Source organism: Erythrolamprus reginae, chromosome 4 (assembly GCF_031021105.1).
Source record: "Erythrolamprus reginae isolate rEryReg1 chromosome 4, rEryReg1.hap1, whole genome shotgun sequence".
Classification (NCBI taxonomy): domain Eukaryota; kingdom Metazoa; phylum Chordata; class Lepidosauria; order Squamata; family Dipsadidae; genus Erythrolamprus; species Erythrolamprus reginae.
Window position 1 is genome coordinate 59,457,548 of NC_091953.1, and position 26,251 is coordinate 59,483,798.

The 26,251-nt window shown below is 44.6% G+C and overlaps 1 protein-coding gene across 1 annotated transcript in view; it reads right to left on the reverse strand.

Moving 5' to 3' along the window:
* Positions 1 to 26,251, reverse strand: part of LOC139166605 (trifunctional purine biosynthetic protein adenosine-3-like) — a 67,482-nt gene that overhangs the window by 15,163 nt on the left and 26,068 nt on the right. Inside the window, 9 exon segments of the mRNA XM_070750370.1 lie at positions 1,049 to 1,247; positions 4,397 to 4,506; positions 5,162 to 5,256; positions 8,469 to 8,700; positions 12,069 to 12,237; positions 13,282 to 13,367; positions 17,006 to 17,093; positions 20,097 to 20,222; positions 23,648 to 23,716. Of these exon segments, the coding sequence (XP_070606471.1) occupies positions 1,049 to 1,247; positions 4,397 to 4,506; positions 5,162 to 5,256; positions 8,469 to 8,700; positions 12,069 to 12,237; positions 13,282 to 13,367; positions 17,006 to 17,093; positions 20,097 to 20,222; positions 23,648 to 23,716 (1,174 nt within the window).

The window sequence follows — 26,251 nt, forward strand, 5'->3', positions numbered from 1 at the left end:
TGGGTTTAATCCCATCCAGCAAAGCCATGTTGCTATTGTGCTTGTATCAATTTAGTCTTTTAATATTGCATTTTTTCTACCTAAGTCATCAAGAGTTGTTTTGATTTTAGCAGCTGCAGATATTAAAAGCCAAAATTTTTTGGCTTAACAATTGTTATTCTAAAATCACTGTTTCTAGATTTGTAATATACAGTGGTACCTCATCATACGAACTTAATTGGTTCCAGGAGGAGGTTCGTAAGGTGAAAAGTTTGTAAAATGAAACAATGTTTCCCATAGGAATCAATGTAAAAACAAATAATGCGTGCAAATCCTTCAGGAAAATCCCAAACTTTAGAAGGGAGGCGAACAGAGGGCAGGGAGGAGTAGCTAAAGGGGGCGGGTGGAAGAAGCAAGGCTAGGCTAAAGGGTGAGTGGGAAGGAAAAAAGGCAAGGGGGGCGCCCCTCCCTTTTTTCTTAAAAAGACACAGTTTCAGTGCCTTTGCAAGCATGCAAAATCTTTACTCCTCCAAGCTGCCCCTCCCTTTTCTTTCTTCAAAAGACACCGTTTCAGTGCCTTTGCAAGCATGCAAAATCTTTACTCCTCCAAGCTGCCCCTCCCTTTTCTTTCTTAAAAAGACAGTTTCAGTGCCTTTGCAAGCATGCAAAATCTTTACTCCTCCAAGCTGCCCCTCCCTTTTCTTTCTTCAAAAGACACCGTTTCAGTGCCTTTGCAAGCATGCAAAATCTTTACTCCTCCAAGCTGCCCCTCCCTTTTCTTTCTTCAAAAAAGGGGGAAAAAAGAAACCCCTTCATCCCAGCAGCAGCTGCTTGGGTTCGTAAGGTGAAAATAGTTTGGAAGAAGAGGCAAAAAAATCTTAAACACTGGGTTCGTATCTTGAACAGTTCGTTAGAAGAGGCGTTCGTAAGATGAGGTACCACTGTATTTGTAAAACCTAACGTATTTGTAATATATCATTCTCAACAACACGTAGATTCCCAACCACCACCCCGTCTTCTTTTCCAAAGGTGATAAAATTCCTGTGATAATAGAAGTAGAGAGCCATACCAAGGAGAGCACAGCCTCCTAGTTTGCAAGCTTCTGCTATTCCAGCTACGATTGTCTCGGCCGTCCTGACATCAAGTTTCCCACATGCAAAATAGTCAAGGAAAAAAAGAGGCTCGGCTCCTTGAGCTAGGATGTCATTGACACACATGGCAACCAAGTCTTGACCGATGGCATTATGCTTATTACACAACTGGGCAATCTGTTGCGAAAACGAAGAAACAGCTGCATGTTATGATAGTTTTAAAATTCTCATCTTGATGGAGCTTGACAAAAAGTGCCTTTGCCAGTGTCCCCCCCAAAAGTACATTTGTTTGCCAACCCTAATAAAATATTTATTTATTATTTATTAATCAGATTTGTATGCCGCCCCTCTCCACAGACTCAGGGCGGCTCACAGCAATAATAATACAATGTAAACAAATCCAATATTTAAGTTTAAGTTAATTTAAAACCCCAATTTAGAAACCAATCATACATACTAACCTACCATGCATAAATTTTATAAGCCTAGGGGGAGGGAAAGTCTCAATTCCCCCATGCCTGACAACAGAGGTGGGTTTTAAGGAGCTTACGAAAGGCAAGGAGGGTGGGGGCAACTCTGATATCTGGGGGGAGTTGGTTCCAAAGGGTTGGGGCCGCCACAGAGAAGGCTCTTCCCCTGGGTCCCGCCAAACGACATTGTTTAGTCGACGAGACCCGGAGAAGGCCAACTCTGTGGGACCTAACTGGTCGCTGGGATTCGTGCGGCAGAAGGCGGTCCCGGAGATATTTTGGTCCGGTGCCATGAAGAGCTTTATATAAATAATACATTATAGCCTCCAAAAAGATTTTGCTGAATAGATCATTTTTGTTGGCCATTGCCTCATATGGCTACTTTGGACTAGAGATTTCAAGGACAAAATATGGAATCCCTTGAATACCTTTTGAATTCCCTATGATGATGTTCACCGTGTTCGAGGAGGACCTTGACGTCTAATGGATTGTGCGCTGTCTGTGATGTGTCCACAAGTGGCAGGTAAGGCCTATAAAGGCATGAAATGTTCTGCCACATGTTGGGCAGACATGCGTGAGCACCATTGTTGCAGCATTTGCAGCTCTGGCTTTGCGGAGTGCTCTCTTCTCTTCTGCTATGAATGTTCTTCTGGCCTCAGATGTCTGGCAGCCTTGGTGGCTTAGCATGCGCCATGTTAGGTCCCACAGAGTTGGCCTTTTCCGGGTCCCATCGACTAAACAAAGTTGTCTGGCGGGACCCAGGGGAAGAGCCTTCTCTGTGGTGGCTCCGACCCTCTGGAACCAGCTCCCCCCAGAGATTAGGATTGCCCCCACCCTCCTTGCCTTTCGGAAACTCCTTAAAACCCACCTCTGCCGTCAGGCACGGGGGAATTGAAACATCTCCCCCTTGCCCATGTAGTTTTTGTGTATGATTCGATTGTGTGCTTGTTTTTTATATATTGGGTCTCTTTTGGATTTTTTAACTTAAAACTGTAATTTAGATTGCAAAATATTAGATTTGTTACTATGTTTTGTTTACCATTGCTGTGAGCCGCCCCGAGTCTACGGAGAGGGGCGGCATATAAATCCAATAAATCTAATCTAATCTAATCTTGTGCCAGGGTTTCCCAGGAGGTTGTGTCGATATCAAGGGACTTGAAGGAAGCTTTCAATGTGTCTTTGTATCACTTCCTTTGTCCCCCATGCAATCGCTTTCCTTTAGAGAGCTCACCATAAAGGAGCTGTTTAGGGATGCGATGGTTTGGCATCCTAGCAATATAGCCTGCCCAGCATGTCTGAGCTTTCATTAGCAGGGTGGGAATTGATGGCAGACCTGCTCTGGAGAGGACCTCAGTGTCAGGCACCTTATCCTGACACTGGATCCTTAGAATTCTATGGAGGCAAGTCATGTCGAAGTGGTTCAATTGCCTAGCATGTCTCCTGTATACAGTCTAAGTCTCACTGGCATACAACAGTACTACTGTTCAGTAGACTGAGCTTTGTAGCAAGGCTTATTCCACGTGGGTTCCACACACCTGGTCATTAGTCTGCCAAATGCAGAGCTTGCCTTAGCCTATATAGAGTCCACGGATGCAACTGTACTGGGGAAGCTAAAAGCATCAATAAAGTATCCACCATGGCAATCATTTTTTGAAGACTGTTCATAGATATTGACTTTTTAAATACAGTGATCCCTCGATTTTCGCGGGGGTTGCGTTCCCAGACTGCACGCGAAAATCGAATTTCCGCAAAGTAGAGATGCGGAAGTAAAAACACCATTTTTGGCTATGGACAGCCAAAAACTATCCCTGCACACCCTTTTCCAAGGCCGCGCAAGGAGCCGGGCTTGAAGTTGGGGGCGGGGAGCGACAAAAGTGCGGAGGCCGGCAAAGATTGTTTTGAATGTCAGCCCCCCCGCCCCCCCCAGCGCCTCCGGCCCCCCTCGCCGCTACCCCCGCCCGCCCGATCCACCCCTCTCACCGGCTTTCTTGGGGCACAGGTCCTCCTGCAGCAGCGCTGGCGCTACGGCTTCTCGTCCTCCTCATTCGGCCACTAGCCACTTTGAGCGCTTTGAGAATGCCCGCCCCGCCCCTCTCGCAGTCCCTTAGCTGAGAGCGCTTTCGTCCCAGCTGTCAGCGAGGGGGCTGCAGGAGAGGCGGGGCAGGCATTCTCACAGAGAGAGAGCAATAGACAGGGCAAGATAGAAAGGAGAGAGGGAGAGAAAGAGGGAGAAAGAGAGAGAGAGAGCAAGAGGGGGGAGAGTGGAAGGTAGAGAGAGAGAAATGATAGAAAAAAGGGGAGAAAAAAAGAGAAATGAGAAAATGATTGAAGCAGAGAATGACAGGAAAGAGAGAGAAAGAGAGAGAAGTGACTCTTGGTGATGACGTATGATGTCATTGGGTGGGAAAAACCGTGGTATAGGGAAAAAAACCGTGGAGTATTTTTTAATTAATATTTTTTGAAAAACCGTGGTATAGCCGTTTTGCAAAGTTTGAACCTGCGAAAATCGAGGGATCACTTTATACCATTGACCAAAAAATATTAGAAATCCCTAATCTGAATTAATTAGATTTATATGCTGCCTTCCTCCAAGAGCTTCCAGTAGTCTCCTTAGTTTTAAGTTAACAATAGCAATCCTATGATGTAGGGTGAGTGAAAAAGCAAGGGGCACATATTCATGAAGTGAATTGCCTTGCCTGAGATGGGTTTTGACCTTGGATATCCTACTTCTACTGTTAACAAGCCATTATGTTCTTATGAAACTTGATTTCAGCCTTAAACCAGCCTCTCTAAAAATAAACAACAAAATACCCTCCAAAATAAAGAAAAACTATGGGATGCCTTCTTTTTTATTACCTTGAGCTTTGTTCCAACACCATCAGTACCAGACACCAAAATTGGATCTTTATATCCAGCTTCTTTTATATCAAAAAGGCCAGCAAAGCCTCCAAGTTCAGCATTACAGCCTATCAAGTATTGGAAAAGATTATTACTATGATAAGATTTATTAATTTGTCATTCTGTTTGATTTCCATAAACTCACCAAAAAATTGGTTCCAGAAAACATGGATAACATTTGTTTCCATTATGGATTTTCTTGATTTCTGTCAACTAATTTTGATTTTATTTGGAAATGAGCCAGTGGTAATAAAAGCAACTGCCCTCAATATGACATCTTCAAGATGAATTGGGATTTCAATTCCCATAATTCCTAACTTTCCCCAATAAGGTAATATAGCAGGAGAGGCCAAAACAAAAGCTTGTTCTTCCTTTCTTCCTGAATTAATCTGGATTCCTTTGCCAACTCAGTTACTGAATAGTAATTACTTAATAGGGTTTACTTGGTTCCCAGAACAAGTTCCATCAGCCTGACCTTGGGCTCCTGAGTAGACATGCAAATAATTTATTTAATTGCTAATTAATTTACAGAACTCCTACTGAAATAAGGATCACAATTATATACATAATCCCAAAAGGAATTGGTAGTAATCCAATATTTGGTCATTTCTGCACCCTTGAATTCCAATGGCAAAATACAAATCTAGTACCTAGAAAATATTAATGAACGTAAGTTTGACAATTCATAATTCTACAAAATGTAATAAGAATATGTTATCTTACCTGATCTAGATGTGGCTGCTGCTAAAGGTTTAATTTTCTGAACCAAGGTGTTACCAGCTGCAATATCTACACCACTGTCTTTATATGTTAGGCCTCTAAAAAGGCAGAATAGCCAATTATCAATTTGCCCATATATATAATCTATTTTGCAGTTGTATTTTCTAATGCTTTGTAGATTTGTAAGGATTTTTTTTACTCATCCCACTTCTTTACCTTTAACAAGCATACTGTAATAGATAAATTTAGCTATTAAAAACCAGTGTTCTAAAATCAAGTTTGTGTTCTAAAAATATAATTTTAAGGGTATTCCAAAGCTAAGTGTTCTAAAAAAATATTTTTAAAAAGGTATAATGATTTTGATTTCAAAACTCAGTAGCTATGTTCCAGCACATATAAGACTGCCATTTCTGGTGTGTGTGATACCTTAGCTGGTATTATGTCGACCAAAAAGATCAGAGGAAATTACAACATACTCCATCATAGTATGTGCCATTACTGAGAACCCCTGAAAGCAAGGTTCTTAATACAGTGAACCCTCGAGTTTCGCGTCCTCAAGGATCGCGAAAGGGCTATTTCGCTAGTTTTCAACCCGGAAGTAAACTCCACCATCTGCGCATGCGTGCCCTTCCACGCATGCGTAGATGGTGGAGTTTCCCCGCCGGGCAGAGGCTTCCCTGGGTCTTCCCCCTCTTGCCCCGGTAAGACCCCAGCGGCGGTGGGCTGGAGCGCGAGCTTGGGGCAGCCTAGCTCCGCTTCCCAGCTGGGAAGCGGAGCCGGCAACAGCGTGGGCGGGCGGGGCGGCGGCGCGCGAGCTTGGGGCAGCCTAGCTTCGCTTCCCAGCTGGGAAGCGGAGCCGGCAACGCGCGCGCGCTTGGGGAAACCCCAGATCCGCTCCCCAGCTGGGGAGCAGCCCCAGCAACGCGCGCGAGCTTGGGGCAGCCTAGCTTCGCTTCCCAGCTGGGAAGCGGAGCCGGCAACGCGCGCGCGCTTGGGGAAACCCCAGATCCGCTCCCCAGCTGGGAAGCGGCCCCAGCAACTCGCGCGCGCTTGGGGAAACCCCAGATCCGCTCCCCAGCTGGGGAGCGGCCCCAGCAACGCGCGCGCGCTCCCCAGCAACGCGCTGCGGCGGTGGAAGTAAAAACACCATCTGCACATGCGCAGATGGTGTTTTTACTTCCGCACCGCTACTTCGCGAAAAATCGATCATCGCTTGGGGTCCTGGAACGGAACCCTCGCGATGATCGAGGGTTCACTGTATACCTTTGTGAAGTGCTTTGCTTAAGTACATCATCAATAGAATTTTAAATAGATATATCTAGTGATTTCTGTCAAGTTAAACTAATGTATTCAAACAAGAAAAAATAAGAATAGTTCTTACCATATTACAACCAATATTTAAAATATCATAATTTTTAAAGATTGTTATCTGTTAATTTGCATCTTCCACATACATTTGTGAAAGTACTGTTACTGGTTTACCCTTGACTACAACCTAATACAGCCCATACCTCAAACAATCTATTTAAATAATATCTAAGAATTAATTAAGTATAATATTATTGAGATATGTCAAGGTTATAGGCTACAGTCAAGGATAAATTTCTGGAAGAACTAAGCATTATGCTCTTTTAACCACACTGTGAGATTTTAGCAATTCTGAATCATGCTTATGATAAAGCTGTTTAATAACTTAAACAATTTTAAGGCCTCAGTAGAAAAATATATATATTAGGGTTCATTAGCACAAAATATCAAAATTGTATTACTTGTACAAGAATACAGTATATACAAATAATTCAGTTTAAATTAAATGGTTCCTATCTGAACATAAATGCAAAGTCCAGTGATAAATTCACATCTCATGATAGCTGTTTAACTCTTTAAATATTACATTGAATTTACTGAATATTACAGACACTTTTCTGGCCAAAAGGCCACTTCATAATGCTGCATTTGATGAGAATTTATAAAATGTTCATTTTGCCTTCTTTAAGCTGATTATAATGTTGTTCCAATATACATACTTCAAAATAAAATGCAAGGTAGTTTCAAAATAAAATGCAAGGTAGTTTCAAAATAAAATTCATTTCATTGAATAAAGCAAAGTAAATTTATATCACCTTTCAAATAATTATTCAATAATACTAAGAATAATAAAACTGGCTATGATGACACAGTTAGCAAGTTTATTACATTACAGATAATTAGTCTTGCAGTGTACTGATATGTCATATACTTTTAATCAAATAAAGCTTTATCAGGAGACTATTAATACAATACAAAATATTATGTTATCAAGAAATATTTGATACTACTTTGATGCTAATTTTAATATTTGGTGGATTTTTCTCTTAAAAAGACAGACTTCATTACAGCCCAGATAAATTCAAGCAAATTCCTGGATTAAATACTAATTTTGTTAATATAGTTATACAAAATAATTAAGTCTATTTATTTCTTGTGAGATTGGCCTATTTCTCCATAGAAGGGAACAAGTAGGACAATGTGAATTCCCTAATCACATAATTCAACTGGGGATCAGTCAGAAATAAGGTAATATTTACAATGCAAGTAAATGGTTTGTAACCATAGTGAAGGCTGATGTAAGCCATAATCAGCATGTAATCATGGGTTTGCTAATTGCACTGCAATCTGATTGGCTATAAGCTATGTAAAGGTAAAGGTTTGTTACAGTGGGTGGTTTGTTATAGTAAAGAGTGGTTTGTTACAGTGGGTGGTTTGTAGTTTAATGGTTAGTGCCTTAAGAGTTATATACTAGTATTGTGGATAGTTTATTATAGTGGTTAAATGTAAAAGTAATAGTTTATTTAGAGAAGTATTTTGAGAAGAAGAAAACTAAAATATATTTTTACAAGAAAGCCTGCTGCAGTGTTTTTCATTAAAGACTTCAATTAGGTATAGTGGTTAACTTGGTGGATTAACTTCCACATGTACACAAAACTGTCCCCCAACAGGATCTAGAGTTAAGGAGAAGACATTAAGAAAAGCCACTCCTTTGTGGCAGCAGTAATTGATGTATACCAAGACAGAATAGTGAGCTTAAATGTGTAGTCCCACAGGACTTCTAGGAGACAGCACATTAAATCATGATAACAAACTCGCTCTAAATTGTTCAGGTAACAGGGCATATGTTACATTCATATGATTCCAGTTTCTTAATTGAGATTTATTAAACCAAGAATTCACTGCATAAAAATTAAATCAAGCAGCAATTTATAATGACTTGCTTGCCTTTTGCTTGCTTAAATTCAGCTATCAATTTTCAGTTTTGCCTTCAAATAGATACCTGGGTTGTTTAAGAAAAGCAATAGCCCGATAACCAATATCCTTTCTATAAATGGCCCCTTTGAAACGAATGATTTCAACTCCTTTATTGGCATGTTCCAGAGCAGATGTAAGATTCTTCTTGATAGCTGTCACAGTGAGGACTCTTCCACCACTGGTAACCACTTTGCCATCTTTTAGGGTTGTGCCAGCATGGAATACCTCCAAACCTTGTTCTTTAGCTTGAGAAAATCCTGTAAGGAAACAATATGTTAGAACTAAATAAAATTTGGATACTAAATAACGTTTGCCATGTATCTATTGTGTGTATATTACCATAATTGTTATTATTACTATTGCTAATACTAAGATTATGTCTGTTACTGTTATTGTTGATTGGTAAAAATCACAAGTAACAACACACTAGCATACAGGACATAATGGACCAGCTACTCCTAGGTTTTTCTCATTGGTTTTCATAAAATGTATTTATGTATTTAACTTGCATCATAATATGATGATGTAATTTAAATTAATAAATACCTAGAAGCTTGGTACTCAATTAATGGGATGTCAACAGGTCAATGGAGCTTGATATATTTGATTATCCAATCAGATGGCACACAAGGTAACAGATGAGGTAGATCAATCAAACTTTTTGTTGTTGTTGTTAGTTGAATTGACTCCTCACAGGAGTTCATTCAACCGACTCCTCTAAATTAAAATCTCACATAAACTACAAATACTGCAGGGCAATTGAACTTTTGAACTTTCCACTGGGGAAGTCTGGTTAGGATACAGGATAAAACTGCAGTATTTTTCGGTTTATAAGATGCACCCCCCCACGCCCAAAAAGGAGGTAAAAATATGTGTCTTATACAGTGAATGTTGCTGAAGCCCTGGCCACCTACTGGCCCCCACCCTTCGGCCTCTGTCTCCCAGCAATTTGCCTCCTTGTAGCAAACAGCCTGGTCAGCTTCAGCACAGCTTGATTTAGTACGAGCTGCTGATTGGCAGTTGGATCTGCCTCCCGGAATGCGACCTATCATCTGTTCCAGACTGTGGGGATTGCCTATGCGCGCCGCCACCGTCTATCGCTGCTGCCGCCTATCACCACTTCCGCGCATCCTGTTTTTGGCCTCTGCGAGCCCCATTTTCGGCCTTTTCATGCCCCATTTTTGGTCTGTTCCAGACGGCCACATATCCCTGCCGCCTGGAATGGGCCGATAATGTGATGCATAGAAGCAGAAAATAGGGCACGCAGAGGCAGTGATAGGCAGCAGTGGCAATGGACAGCAACAATGGTGATGGGGCGGTAGCGATCCCCGCAGTCTGGAACAGCTGATAGGTAGTATTCTGGGAGGTAGATACAACTGTCAATCAGTTGCTCATATTAAATCGGTTGTGCTGAAGCTGACCAAGCTGTTGCTGCAAGCAGGTAAATTGCTGGGAGTCAGAGGCAGATTTTTTCCCCTTGTTTTCCTCCCCAAAAGCTAGTGCATCTTATAGTCCAGAGTGTCTTATAGTCCAAAAACCATGGTATTTGGAAAATTGGATCAATATTGTGGTACTAATCTATCAAAGACTGGAAACCTTGACTATCAAATATGCTTTGCACTGGTTTGTGGTGAACCAAAATATCTGGAAGTGATAGGTTTTCACTTCTGATATAACCAATTTTGTCTTCTCTTGTAGTACTACTACTACTACCGTGTTTTCCCCAAAATAAAAACCTGTCTTATACTTTTTTTGAACCCTGAAATAAGCGTTTGGCCTTATTGCCATGCACTCAAAAGCCTGATTGGATTATTATCAGGGGATATCTTATTTTGGGGGAAACAGGGTAGTAGTAGTCATCATCATCATCATGACCTGCTTGGTAGACAAAAATGCCAAATCTAGTCTAAACATCTGACTATGCAACCATCCATAATAATAATAATACAGTGTTTCCTTGACTTTCGCAGGGGATACGTTCCAAGACCGCCCGCAAAAGTCAAATTTCCGCAAACTGGACACGCTCCCTTCCTTCCTCCCCCTCCCTCCTCCATTCCTGGTTTTACTTACCCCTCAGAACCTGCAGGGGCAACGGGGCGACAAGCATATTTATTAAGAAATATATTCCTCTAAGCTCTCCTCTAGTTGTGGCAACTATTGAATTTGCGGGAAATTAGGGTGGGGGCTGATGGACCCGAGCCCCGCCCCGATGGATAATCGAAGCTGTCCCGCGGTCTCCTCTGCCATCTGGATGCGTTGAGGGGACACCCAGCCACTTCTCGGAAGCTGCTGCCTGGCGCCCCGCCTCAACTGCCCAATGGCGGGCATTCTGGGACGTTCCTCCCAGGGTCCCTGCCGGCACTGCCCCAGCAGCGGCGGCGGCTGTCCCCAAGGCCGCCCGGCAGTCGTCGGCTTGAGGCTGGCGGCTCGGCCCTGGGAATGAGTGGGGTGCATGGCATCCAGCCGGTGAAGCAGCTCGTGGAACAGCTTCGATCATCCGGCAGGATGGGGCTTGGCTCCATCAGCCCCCACCCTAATTTCCCATCTTCGGGGGCGCCTTTGGGAGGGTGCAGCGTTTGGTGAAGGCGCTCTGAACAGAAGGCCATCAGCTGCAGAATTCCCGAGCTGAGGCCGCCACCATGGGAGACGTCGGCAGCGAGCACAGCAAAGCCCCCAGCTTGCTGCCCCGTTGCCCCGGCTTCAAGTACAGTGTACCAACACTCCGAGAATTAAAGCGGAGGGATTGGGAGGCTGGGGCAAAAGCAGAGCTTTTATTTAAAGAAGCAGGATGGCTTCTTTAAATAAATTTTAAAAAATTATTTTAAAATTCTTATTTTTAAAAAAATTTATTTATTGAAAACCTGTGGTATAGACGTTTTGCGAAAGTCAAAGGACCTCTGTAGTGTGTGATTAGCCATTAGGCCATATCAAAATGCACGGCTATAGTTTATACATAACAGAGTAAAAGACAAAATCAGAAGAAAATCAAATTAATATTTCTGATCACTTTTATTATTTACCTCAATAAGATCCATATATGCAACAGTCTTAATAGTACTGTTTTGTTGAGATAAAATGTCAAATTATATACTATATTCGGATTCGGATAACATATTAAATATATTGTTTTAATGTATGCAGCCAAATGGATTGTATGTCTAAATGTGTGGTTTAAGATACCCTATTGATCTCTTACTCTATTATATAGTTGCCACTCAAATAATATGTCTTCAACCTCTAAAGCATCACACATAGTAACTTGATTAAACTTCCATATTTAACTATTGTATTTGTCCACATCTTAAATAAAACCCTTGGGGTATTTGCACATTTTGTATTCAGATAGTTTTGAATGTAAAAAATGCATTTATAACAATTTGTCCATTTCAGTATGCCGGCCTTACTAAGCCATATTTATCTCTTTGCATCAAAAGTCTTCCCTAGTAGAAAAGAAGATTATTACTTCTGCTTGTATTCTAATAAAGAAACTAAACACATTAAAAAAAAACTGATTAAAGCTAGCACTCTTGCTATTTGAGATACCACGGTACAAGAAATTCATATGGCCTCCAGTGGAATTAAAATACTGAAATTTCACTTGGGATTCTATGTGAATATTTCATACCTGTTATTTCCAAACCTTTGGCATAATTTCCTGGATAGCCTTCACTAGCCATCACCACAGTAACAGCTGCACGATCTTCAAACCAAACCGGTAGGCAGTTGGACAACTTCCTATCAATGGTTGCTTGCATAACTTCATAAAGGTCATTTTTAAGAAGTGGGAGAATGACCTATACAAATGCAGACAAAAGTTATGCTATTATTTAAACTACAAAATATGTGACATTCAGAAGACTATTAAAGAAGCATATGAAGATTCTAAGCATATTTATTAAGAAATATATTCCTTTAAGCTCTCCTCTAGTTGTGGCAACTTTTGATCTTGGCTGATCTCAGAAATCAGCAAGGACAGTTCAAGTTAATGCTTGGCTAGAAGATCATGATTAATGCTTGAATGGGATATCACCAAGAGCCGGGGTGGCGCAGCAGGTAGAGTGCTGTACTGCAGCAGGCCACTGAAGCTGACTGTAGATCAAATCTCATCACCGGCTCAAGGTTGACTCAGCCTTCCATCCTTCCGAGGTGGGTAAAGTGAGGACCCGGATTGTGAGGGCAATAGCCTTGCTCTGTTTAAAAAGTGCTATTGCTAACATGTTGTAAGCCGCCCTGAGTCTAAGGAGAAGGGCGGCATAAAAATTGAATGAATGAATGAATGAATGAATGAACAAACAAACAAACAAATCCAACCAATCTTTTTAAGTGGATTGCCAGCTCTCCCTTGGATAGAGCAACTAATTTTTCCAATCACTTATAAAGGCTTCTGGTTGCTGATTATTTCTCCAAGGGCCAGACTTGCCCTTTGGCTCTCCAGTTGCTGATTTATATCACAAGGGGTGAGGGGGGGAAAGACTAATTTTATAATTGGACAAATAAGAAACACTGATATTTGATATATGCTGGGTAAAAGATGCAGGAAAAGCTCTTTGGTGATAGCGATGGCTGTTTCAGTAAATAATCCTCTAAAGTCCTACAAACTTTGAAATCAATAATGTATATTCCAAATAAATATAGTTTAAAACTGAATATTTATATGGAAAATACATTATTGATTTCAAAGTTTGTAGGAATCTATGCAATCTATACCAATGTATTCGTCCAAAATTGATTCAGAAGAGGTTGACTATTGTATTGACTAAGCCAGTATGCAGCATATTTGATTAAACCTTATTGAATTATGACATGAACAGGCAAAGATTGCCGTTAATTATTCTCACCTGGCATTCGGGATCACCAAATCTACAGTTGAACTCCAAAACTTTAGGCCCATCTTTTGTTAGCATTAACCCCGCATAAAGCACACCTTATTGAAAAACAAAAAATATTGAAGGCAAACAGATCTGGTACAATTGTCTAGAAATACCTGCAGAACAATCACACTGACCATTGAATATTGTTACTCAAAAATAATATGTACAACCTATATAAAATATACATCTTTGGAAGGAGAAGAGCTTTTTCCACTGTAATCCCAATCCCGAGGAACACTCTACTACCAGAGATGCTCCATCTTTTTGGCCTTCCAGAACGGTATTATAATTTGAGTTTGCTGGTTGGCTTGGAGTTCACCACTGGACGCGGCAGACAGAGTAAGAAGACCTCATCTTCGTGCTGTCTTTCGCCTTGGTTCTGGCTTTTTGCATAGTTTAAAATTTCTAATTTCTTTTCTATACAGTGATCCCCCGTTTATTGCGTCCCCAACCATTGCGAACAGGGGTACTTCGCTATTTTTCAACCCGGAAGTCAAAAATACCATCTACGCATGCGTGCCGGGCACGCATGCGTAGATGGCAGCGGCTTCCCTGGGTCTTCCCCCTCTTGCTGGCGTCAGCGAGGAGTTTCCCCACCGCCCACGCAAACTCCTCGCTGCCGCTCGCCCGCCCTTCGCCTGCCCACGCCGTTCGCTCCCCCCTCTTGCTGTCGGGAGGGCGAGAAGCCCTCCCCAGCACCCGCTCGCCCGCCCTTCGCCCTGGCGGAGAAATTCCAGCCCCCACCTGGTCCCGCCCGCGGCTCGGCTTCCCTGGCTGCTGCTCCGGTCGCCTGATCGTCTCCTGTCTCCCGTGCCGATGTTCCCTGCCAAGCCTGGCTCGGATTCCCTGGCTGTTTGGCCGGGGGGGGGGGCTCGGCCGAAAGGAGCTGGAGACGCAGAGCTGAACACACCCCTTCATCCCCAAAGGCCGGCCTTTTTGTCTGGGAGGGAAGATGACGTGCCGGTGGCACAGGGGCGAGGGGCGGGAGGCAAATCGCTGCGTCTCCAGCCCCTTTTGGCCGAGCCCCCCCCCCTCCGGCCAAGCAGCCAGGGAAGCCGAACTGGGCTTGGCGGGGAACATCGGCACGGGAGGCAGCTTCTGCCGGACATGGGCAATGGGCGGGACAGAGAAGCGGGGAGAATCAGGAGGCTCCTTTGGCAGCTGGGGGCTGCCTGGCTTTGTTGTTTTGGCTGCAGCGGGGTGCCAGGCAGCCTCCAGCCGCCAAAGGAACCTCCTGATTCTTCCCGCTTCTCTGTCCCGCCCATTGCCCGTGTCCGGCAGAAGCTGCTGCCTTATTGCTCTTTGCCGGCGGGATGCAAAGTGCTGGGGTGGGAGGGTGTCCTGACAGCCCCCCCACCCATATGCTTCGCCTCCCGCCGGGCAAGAGCGCTCGGGTGGCAACTTCTTCTAGATACGGGCGATGTCCACGCTCTCTCTCGGCGCTTTCGAGCCGAGTCCGTGAGCGAGTTCGCTCCCGGACTCGGCTCGAAGGCGGCGAGAGACAGCGCCAAGGAACGGGCCTGTCCACGCTGTCTCTCGGCGCTTTCGAGCCGAGTCCGTGAGCGAGTTCGCTCCCGGACTCGGCTCGAAAGCGCCGAGAGACAGCGCCAAGGAACGGGCCTGTCCACGCTGTCTCTCGGCGCTTTCCAGCTGAGTCGGGGAGCGAGTTCGCTCCCGGACTCAGCACGAAAGCCCCGAGAGACAGCGCCAAGGAACGGGCCTGTCCACGCTGTCTCTCGGCGCTTTCCAGCTGAGTCGGGGAGCGAGTTCGCTCCCGGACTCGGCACGAAAGCCCCGAGAGACAGCGCCAAGGAACGGGCCTGTCCACGCTGTCTCTCGGCGCTTTCCAGCTGAGTCGGGGAGCGAGTTCGCTCCCGGACTCGGCACGAAAGCCCCGAGAGACAGCGCCAAGGAACGGGCCTGTCCACGCTGTCTCTCGGCGCTTTCCCAGCTGAGTCGGGGAGCGAGTTCGCTCCCGGACTCGGCACGAAAGCCCCGAGAGACAGCGCCAAGGAACGGGCCTGTCCACGCTGTCTCTCGGCGCTTTCCAGCTGAGTCGGGGAGCGAGTTCGCTCCCGGACTCGGCACGAAAGCCCCGAGAGACAGCGCCAAGGAACGGGCCTGTCCACGCTGTCTCTCGGCGCTTTCCAGCTGAGTCGGGGAGCGAGTTCGCTCCCGGACTCGGCACGAAAGCCCCGAGAGACAGCGCCAAGGAACGGGCCTGTCCACGCTGTCTCTCGGCGCTTTCCAGCTGAGTCGGGGAGCGAGTTCGCTCCCGGACTCGGCACGAAAGCCCCGAGAGACAGCGCCAAGGAACGGGCCTGTCCACGCTGTCTCTCGGCGCTTTCCAGCTGAGTCGGGGAGCGAGTTCGCTCCCGGACTCGGTACGAAAGCCCCGAGAGACAGCGCCAAGGAACGGGCCTGTCCACGCTGTCTCTCGGCGCTTTCCAGCTGAGTCGGGGAGCGAGTTCGCTCCCGGACTCAGCACGAAAGCGCCGAGAGACAGCGCCCCCCGGACCCCCAACCCGGGTTTGGGGGGCTGCTAGGAAGCCCCCCATGCCGGCGGCAAACAGCCGCGCCGCCCCCAATCTTCGGCTCCTCGCTAGCGCTGTGGGAGTAAAAACACCGTCTGCACATGCGCAGACGGTGTTTTTACTTCCGCATCGCTACTTCGCGAAAACCCGCTCGTTGCGGGGGCTCCTGGAACGGAACCCTCGCAACGAGCGGGGGATCACTGTATATCTTTGAACATTCTGTAGGCTGCTTAGAGTTGTCTTATTGGGGCCACCTTTGAAAAGTGTTTGGAAACTTCAGATCGTGCAGAATGCAGCTGCGAGAGCAATCATGGGCTTCCTTAGGTATGCCCATGTTACACCAACACTCCGCAGTCTGCATTGGTTGCCAATCAATTTCCGTTCACAATTCAAAGTGTTGGTTATGACCTGTAAAGCCCTGCATGGCATCGGACCAGAATATCTCTGGGACCGCCTTCTGCCACACGAATCCCAGCGACCAATTAGGTCCCACAGAGTTGGCCTTCTCCGGGTCCCGTCGACTAATAAACAATGTCGTCTAGCGGGTCCCAGGGGAAGAGCCTTCTCTGTGGCGGCCCCGACTCTCTGGAACCAGCTCCCCCGGAGATTAGAACTGCCCCCACCCTCCTTGCCTTCCGTAAACTCCTTAAAACCCACCTCTGCCGTCAGGCATGGGGGAATTGAGGCATTCCCCCCTCCCCCAGGCCTATATAATTTATGTATGGTATGTCTGTGTGTATGTCTGGTTTAATAATGGGTTTTTTAATTTTTAAAAAAATTATTAGATTTGTTGTGAATTGATTTATTGTATGTTGTGAGCCGCCCCGAGTCTACGGAGAGGGGCGGCATACAAATCTAATAAATGAATGAATGAATGAATGAATGAATGAATGAATGAATAAATAAAATGGGCAGCATATAAATAATATAAAATAAACAAATAGATAAATAACAACTGGTTCCTATCTAAAGCTTAGATAACTTAGTTAAGTACTAATGCCTGAATTCCTGTTCTTTCTGCATCCTTGTATCTTTTTGTACGATGATTATTGGAAGCTTAAGCATTTAAGCATTTTCCATTCTGAAACTTGTATGGCAACTAATATTAAACGTGTTTATATTATAAGCAATTATCTAGGAACAAGTCTTCTACTTACCTATGTATGGGACACCTTCTTTTCTCATACCATCAACTGTTTTCTGGAGAATAGAATTTCTGATTTTCAAAAGCAGATCTTGAGACAGCTAAAAGTGTTACAGAAAGTAAAATTTGTAAGAAAATCTGTTTTTTAAAAAGTGTATAAATTTTGAGAACTTCAGATCAACGTTACTGTGGGAGGTGAAAATCACAGAGCATTAATATGAGGAGAACTAGTTCACTAGTACAGAATACTTAACCAATGTGCGGGCAGCAATCCAAGGCTTGGATTTTAGGATTTTATAGCTTCAATTATAAAAGGTCTCATGATCCGGAATAAATCTCCTCCAGTACCTTGGAGCATTGCTGCTGCTGAACGTAATATACAATGCTTACCATGTGGGACGATGCTTTAACTGAATCCATATTTTCTTAATAAGGGGCATAGTGGGCAAACAGTTATGAAAGGCTTGTCGACTGGGGGATTGGCAAATCGAGACCTAAATAGCTCCTGTTACTTGCCCCAGTTCCTGCTAACCTAGCAGTTTGAAAGCATGTAAATGGAAGTAAATATATAGGTATCACTTTGGTAGGAAGGTAATACAGTAATACCTCGTCTTACGAACTTAATTGGTTCCGGAAGGAGGTTCGTAAGGCGAAAAGTTCGTAACACGAAACAATGTTTCCCATAGGAAACAATGTAAAAGCGATTAATGCGTGCAAGGGGGGAAAAAAATCGCAAAATGGAGCTCCGCTGGGTGCTGCTGCCCGGCTGTCATCTTTTAAAACAGCCGGGGGGCTTCTCAGCGTTCTCCCGAACCTGAATTTTTGCTGAACTTTTCGGGTTTGGGTTCGGGAGGCCGCTGAGAAGCGCAGCCGCCCACCTGTCACCTTCTGAAACAGCCGGGGGGATTCTCCGCGTTCTCCCGAATGCCAAACCCGGAGGTTCGGCAAAAGTTCGGGTTCAGGTTCAGGAGGCCACCGAGAAGTGCCCGGCTGTTTCAGAAAGTTACAGCTGAGCGGCACCACTCGGCAGAGCGCCGTTTTTGCAATCAGTGGCGGTGTTTTCGGACGATCTGGAGGCTGAAACGGAGGTGGGGAATCCCAATAGGGAATTCCATGGGCGGAGCTTTGACATCACGAAGACGTCCTTCCTTTTGCCAAACTTCCAGGTTCAGTGTTCGGGAGAACGGCGAGAAGCCCCGAAGCTGTTTCAGAAGGGGACAGGTGGGCGGCGGCGCTTCTCGGCAGCCTCCTGAACCCGAACCCGAAAAGTTCGGCAATAGTTCGGGTCCAGGAGAATGCCGAGAAGCCCCCCAGCAGTTTCAAAAGGTGACAGCCGGGCGGCGGCCCCCATCGGAGCGCCATTTTGCGATCTGCGGTGGGTTCGTAAGTCGAAAAAAGTTCGTATGAAGAGGCAAAAAATTTCCGAACCCCGGGTTCGTATCTCGAAATGTTCGTATCACGGGGGGTTCCTATCACGAGGTACCACTGTAATTGTGTTCCTGGATATATGCTTATTTTGTCCTTTTCCATGAGCAGCTGCTACTACTACTACTACTACTACTACTGCTACTACTACTATTATTATTATTTAATAATAATAATTATGATAATAATAATAATAATAATAATGATTATTATTATTATTATTAAATTTGTATGCCGCCCCTCTCCGAAGACTCGGAGACTTATTCCTGTTTGAATGCTAGTTAAAAAAAATTACAGGTGGTCCTCCACTTACGACCAAAATTGAGCAAAAGTTTTGCTAGGTAAAACATTTGTTAATTGAATTTTGCCCCATTTTATGAACTTTTCTTGCCACAGTTGTTAAGTGAATCACTGCAGTTAAGTTAGTAATATGGTTAAGTGAATCTGGCTTCCCCACTGACTTTTCTTAGAAACTTACAAAAGGTGATCAAACAATCATTAAACAAGTTGTTATAAGTCGATGACTGTCTGTATGTTATTAAACTTTGTTAAAAAAAGATTATAGGTTGCAGATAGAGAAACAATTTAAAATTATCAGCAACAAATCATGGGAATAAAAAACTCATACATAAAATATCATTTGGCAGAGTGTATTAATGTTTTGAAAAGACTGAATCCTTCATTATATTATGTTATTATTTCCATTCTATAATAAATTTACAGTACATCATTATTTAGGAAGAATATTTATAGTGCATTTTACTTATGTATTAACGATGAATGCTGCTTCTGTTGGATAAAACCTAATTTTTTTGTGGCTTTAGTTTTTCTTGTGCCTCGTCATCCTTTTGCCTTGTTTTTAGCCCAAGGGTATATCTCATTCCATCTCAAAAATATGTTATTAGAGAAGTCATGTTATTGTTATAGCATATCATATGAATACTTAAGGTCACATAAAAGAACACTTAACACAGGGATGGGTTCCTCTTACCTTCCTACCAGTGCGCTGCGTGTGCATTGTGACGTTTCACGCGATTTTGCTTCTGTGCATGCACAGAGGGACGATTTTCCTTCTGCACACGCTAAGAGAGCGAAAGACGGCACCAGAGACCTTGCATGCAAATTGAGCCATTAGTGTGGCGCACTGGACCACTACTGGCGCAGCGCACTGGTGTACACCCACCTCTGACTTAACATCACATAAACATTGGCTCGCCTTATAGCAGCATGCCATTATCCCATTAAGAACTGATATAAAGGAAATGAGCCGGGGTGGCGCAGCAGGTAGAGTGCTGTATTGCAGGTCACTGAAGCTGACTATAGATCTGTAAGTCGGCGGTTCAAATCTCATCACTGGCTCAAGGTTGACTCAGCCTTCCATCCTTCCGAGGTGAGTAAAATGAGGACCCGGATTGTGGGGGCAATAGGCTGTCTCTGTTAAGAAGCGCTAATGCTAACATGTTGTAAGCCGCCCTGAGTCTAAGGAGAAGGGCGGCATAAAAATTGAATGAATGAATGAATGAATGAATGAATGAATGAATGAATGAATGAATGAATGAATGAAGTGGTGACAATTATTTTACATCACTCATTTTTCTTGAAATCTAAAAGAAGAGTATACAGAGTTCTAATAACCTCTACTGGCTTCCTAAGGAAATCTGACATAGTAGGCACCTTACCTGAGGTGCTGGGCAGTAGGCACCCATTCCACCAGTATTTGGTCCTTGATCACCATCCATTAACCGTTTGTGATCCTGGGCAGGAGGCATAGGAGCCACAGTGACACCATCTGTGAAGCACAAGCACTGTAAAAAAAACCAAAAACGAATAGTAAGTGGGACATAACAACAATGCAGTGGGAATAACTACTATTATTATTATTATTATTATTATTATTATTATTATTATTATTATTATTATGTCAGTACAACACAGCAAACGAGATCACTATGCTGGATTTCGTATTTCATCACGAGTCAGGCGCTTCCCAAGCAACTAGGACTGCGTGATGTAGCGGCGAATTATGTTTGCCGATCCCAGTAAAGCAGCCTTTTGCAATTGACAGATGGAGATTTTGTCAATTCCGATGGTTTTCAAATGTCTGCTGAGATCCTTTGATAGTGCGCCCAGCGTGCCAAGAACCACTGGGACCACTTTCACTGGTTTATGCCAGAGTCGTTGCAGCTCGATTTTTAGATCTTCGTATTTCACTAATTTCTCTAGCTGCTTCTCCTCAATTCTGCTGTCCCCTGGGATTGCGATGTCGATGATCCATACTTTCTTTTTCTCCACGATCACAATGTCTGGTGTGTTATGCTTCAGAATTCGGTCAGTCTGAAGTCGGAAATCCCACAGTAGTTTTGCTTGCTCATTTTCGACCACTTTTCCGGGCTTATGATCCCACCAGTTCATTATTATTATTATTATTATTATTATTATTATTATTATTATTATTATTATTAATTAGATTTGTATGCCGCCCCTCTCCACAGACTCGGGGCGGCTCACAACAGCGATAAAAACAATACATAATGACAAATCTAATAATTAGAATCTAAAATAACAATTACACATATACAAATCTAAAAAGAATGATATTAAACTCCCACTGCTGAGTATTATTTAGCTCTTGATTATAAGTAACATCTTGCTTATTACAAGAGATAATTTGTGTAGAGTATATTTATGTACTCTTCTTTATTTCCATTAGCATAATTTGAATAAAAGTCAATATACATAAACAATAAACTCTCAGAGATCATTTCAAATATTTATCTAAGGAATTGTTACTGACAAATAATAATGTCCAATACCCGTTGTGAGTCATGTCAGGTCATGTCAGATTCTGAGGAGGATGAGCCACTGATGCAGAGAGTGAGAGTGAGGGAGAAAGTGACCTGAGTGAACCTGAGGAACCACTAGAGGGGGCTGATATGATAATGTGGCAGTGGTCCCTGTTGGAGGATGAGGAAGACATTAGAGTGGAAAGTCAGTGGATAGACCCTCGCTATAGGAGATAGCTGAGAAGGCGAGAGGAGTTGCATAGCAAAAGGTATTAGTTTACAGTCCTTGCCTCTTTGGGGTGTGATGTCACTTCCAGGCAGTATAAAGGCAAAGGGTTTTGGGAAATTGGGTGTGAGGTTTCAACGTCATTCAATGGAAGAGATGTTAGACTGGGGATGTGATTGAACAAGGCTTTAAAACCATGATTTCTGCCTCAAAAAGAGGCATTCTCTGCTGGATTTTTGCCCAGGACTTCGGGCCAATTCATGTGCTTAAATGATAATTGGACTTGTTATCTAAGGCAGTGTTTCCCAACCTTGGCAACTTGAAGAAATTTGGACTTCAACTCCCAGAATTCCCCAGCCAGCACTGGCTGGGGAATTCTGGGAGTTAAAGTCCACATTTCTTCAAGTTGCCAAGGTTGGGAAACACTGATCTAAGGAATGCTGATTAGGGGCCTTTGCCAGACATTATTTATGTTTAGCTCCAAAGAGAAAAATAACTCCTTTTTCTTTGCCGTTCCAAAATCCGCTTTTTGTTATGTGTGCTTTTATCAATAAAGAGATTGGTTTTATCATAAAAGAGATTGATTTTATCATAAAATAAGGGATTTTTGAATCGGTGGGTTTGCACAAAACAATACCCACATACTTTTATTTAAATAGTGTGTCTAAAACAGATGTGACTTGCAGAGAAAGGCTAAATAGGCACTAATTGTGCATGAATACAGTGATCCCTCGATTTGCGCGTTCTCGATTAGCGCGAAATGCTGCAACGCGGTTTTTCAAAAAATATTAATTAAAAAAATAAAATATTAAAAAATAAAAAATAAGTCCACGCTAGTTCTCTCTCTCTTTCTCTCCCTGTTGCCGGCGTGGTATATGAGAGAGAAAGAGAGAGGCAGAGGTCGGGCGCATTACCGGGAGATGGAGGCGGCGTGGGGACGCTGGGTGCCGGGGACTCCGAGGAGGGGGTGGACGTCTGTTCCCTGAATGGAGACCGCCGGCCGCTCAATCGGGCCGGCAGGGAACAGAATGGAGCCTTCCGCGGCGGGGCTGGTAAGGGGGGAAGCCGAGGGGGGAGCCGAGCCCAGCCCCGTGGCATTCGCTTTCCTCCCGCCGGCAACGGAGTCCGGCGCTGGGGCCATGCAGGGCCGCTCATCCAGGGGGGCGTGTGTGGACTGGCAAGCGGCAAGCGGCAAGTGATCTGGCGGGAAGACCAAGGGAAGGTTCCTTCAGCCGCCCAACACCTGATCCGCTCCGCAGCGCGGCAGCAGCGAGGAGCCGAAGATGGGGTTTCCCCTTTGCCTTTACCCCATCTTCGGCTCCGCGCTGCGGAGCAGATCAGCTGTTGGGCGGCTGAAGGAATCTTCCCTTGGTCTTCCCCGCCGCCCACACGCAAACTCCACCATCTGCGCATGTGCGGCCATGAAAAAAATGGCGCACATGCGCAGATGGTGGTTTTACTTCCGCATCCAATATAACGCGGAAATCGGTTAGCGCGGGAGGTCTTGGAACGTAACCCCCGCGCTAACCGAGAGATCACTGTACTGAAAATCTTAGCCAATCTTATTTTTGTGCTTTTGTAAAATATCAAAACAATATCAATTTATTTTATACTGATTTTGATATTGTATAAACTGTTACGCCCAATATTCTAGTTCTGACTGTTCTTTTCAAATTGTGACTGTACTATGCTTGTGAATGACCAAAATAAAGGCTGGACTGGATTTCTGGGAAGCCCAAGCTTTGATTTCATTCACGAATTTATTTTATTACTTTATTTTATTTATTTCTTGGCTGTCCATCTTACCACCAGGGTACTCTCTACCAGCATCAAGGAAAACATTCAAGGGAAAGCCAATGTAAAGATTAATTGATAAAAAATGCAATATTGATCATCTGTTTTGTTTCAGTGATTCATACAGGAAGAGTTTGGTTTTCTACATTTTTAATTAAAACTTTTGAATAATGTTCAAAGTGGGAATAATATATCCTGAGTTATACATATACATATAATTTCAAATGTTTTCAGTAAGGAAAAGATAAGCAATGGTTTTTGGTGAGCTTTTCCACTGAAATCAAAGAAGCACAAAAATAATTACCCTTGACTGGATTTCTGAAAAAAAATTACTTTACAAATTTTAGAAGGGATAGTTGCGCTGTGCATGAATGATAAAATTACAGGATGGACTTCAACAGTCTCCCCTAACGTGTTATTTACTTACAGAAACTTCTTCTCCTTCAAGAACTTCCTCAACCACAATAGTTTCTCCAGCTGCTCCAAAAGTTTTATCCTGCATTAAAGATAATGCATGTTTTATGCAAACTGTAAATCTGTTACATTTTTCCAAACTTGCAAGAAACTGATAAAGAAATAAAAGGTAGCAAAATCTTGCACAAGGAAGCAAAAAAAAAACTCACCAAGAAGTATAAATAAATAAACCAACAAACCAACCAACCAACAAATAAGACTGTTGACTTTACACTGATTTGATTGATAGGCTTTCCTGAAAACACTTTAGATAAAAATTATGCATATCAATGAAAAAAACAAACTAGGTAGTTGTCCTTAAAATGCAGTGGTGTAAAGTTTTAGAAGAAATATAGTAAACTCTCAGAAGCACCAATGACACATTATAGCTTTTCTTTTCAAGCTAAAGCATTTCTTTCTGTTCTTTTTAGGATAGTAGTTATTTTATTTATTTATTTATTATTTGGATTTGTATGCCGCCCCTCTCCGAAAACTCGGGGCGGCTCACAACAAGTGAAAAGACAATCCAATACATTAATCCAATTAATTAAAATATTATAAATTTAAGAAAAACCCCTATACTAACATACACACACACACAAGCATACCATATATAAATTCAACGTGCCCAGGGGAAGATGTTTAGTTTCCCCATGCCTGACGGCAAAGGTGGGTTTTGAGGAGTTTACGGAAGGCAGGAAGAATAGGGGCAGTCCTGATCTCCGGGGGGAGTTGGTTCCAGAGAGCCGGTGCCGCCACAGAGAAGGCTCTCCCCCTGGGGCCCGCCAACCGGCATTGTTTAGTTGACGGGACCCGGAGGAGGCCCACTCTATGGGACCTAATCGGTCGCTGGGATTCGTGCGGCAGAAGGCGGTCTCGGAGATATTCTGGTCCAGTGCCATGAAGGGCTTTAAAGGTCATAACCAACACTTTGAATTGTGACCGGAAACTGATCGGCAGCCAATGCAGGCTGCGGAGTGATGGTGAAACATGGGCATACCTGGGTAAGCCCATGACTGCTCTCGCAGCTGCATTCTGCACGATCTGAAGTTTCCGAACACTTTTCAAAGGTAGCCCCATGTAGAGAGCATTACAGTAGTCGAACCTCGAGGTGATGAGGGCATGAGTGACTGTGAGCAATGAGTCCTGGTCCAGGTAGGGCCGCAACTGGTGCACCAGGCGAACCTGGGCAAACGCCCCCCCTCGCCACAGCTGAGAGATGTTGTTCTAATGTGAGCTGTGGATCGAGGAGGACGCCCAAGTTGCGGACCCTCTCTGAGGGGGTCAATAATTCCCCCCCCAGGGTAATGGACGGACAGATGGAGTTGTCCTTGGGAGGCAGAACCCACAGCCACTCCGTCTTATCCGGGTTGAGCTTGAGTCTGTTGACACCCATCCAGGCCCCAACATCCTCCAGGCACCGGCACATCACTTCCACCGCTTCGCTGACTGGGCATGGGGTGGAGATGTAAAGCTGGGTATCATCCGCATATTGATGATACCTCACCCCATGTCCTTGGATGATCTCGCCCAGTGGTTTCATGTAGATGTTAAATAGCAGGGGGGAGAGGACCGACCCCTGAGGCACCCCACAAGGGAGAGACCTAGGAGCCGACCTCTGTCCCCCCACTAACACCGACTGCGACCGGCCAGAGAGGTAGGAGGAGAACCACTGAAGAACAGTGCCTCCCACTCCCAACCCCTCCAGCCGGTGCAGAAGGATACCATGGTCGATGGTATCGAAAGCCGCTGAGAGGTCAAGGAGCACCAGGACAGAGGACAAACCCCTGTCCCGGGCCCGCCAGAGATCATCCATCAACGCGACCAAAGCAGTTTCCGTGCTGTAACCGGGCCTGAAACCCGACTGCCGGGGACCTAGATAATAGGCTTCTTCCAAGGACCGCTGGAGCTGGAGTGCCACCACCTTCTCAACAACCTTCCCCATAAAGGGAAGGTTGGAGACTGGACGGTAGTTATTAAGCACAGCTGGGTCCAGGGAGGGCTTCTTGAGGAGGGGGCGCACAAGCGCTTCTTTATAGAGTGATGGAAAAACTCCCCTCCCCAAGGAAGCGTTGGTAATCTCCTGGGCCCAGCTCCGTGTCACCTCCCTGCTGGCCGAAACCAACCAGGAGGGACACGGATCCAGTGAACAGGTGGCGGAACTCACAGCTCCAATGGCCTTGTCCACTTCATCAGGTGTCACCAGATCAAACTCTTCCCAGACAGGTGGACAAGTACGTGCCCCAGTCACCTCGACTGACTCGTTGTCAGTCGACTCTGTTTTACAATTGGAGTCGAGGTCGGCCCGGATCCGAGCGACTTTATCAGCGAAAAACGTGTTAAAGTCCTCGGCACTACTCTGCAAGGGCTCCCCAACTCCCCCCTGATTAAGAAGGGAGCGGGTCACCCTAAACAGAGCGGCCGGGCGGGATTCCGCTGATGCAATCAAAGCGGCATGGTACGCGCATCTTGCCGCCTTGAGCGCCACTTTGTAAGTCTTAATAAAAGCTCTTACAAGTGTTCGATCAGATTCAGACCTACTCTTCCTCCATCGCTTCTCTAGACGTCTCTTCTGGCG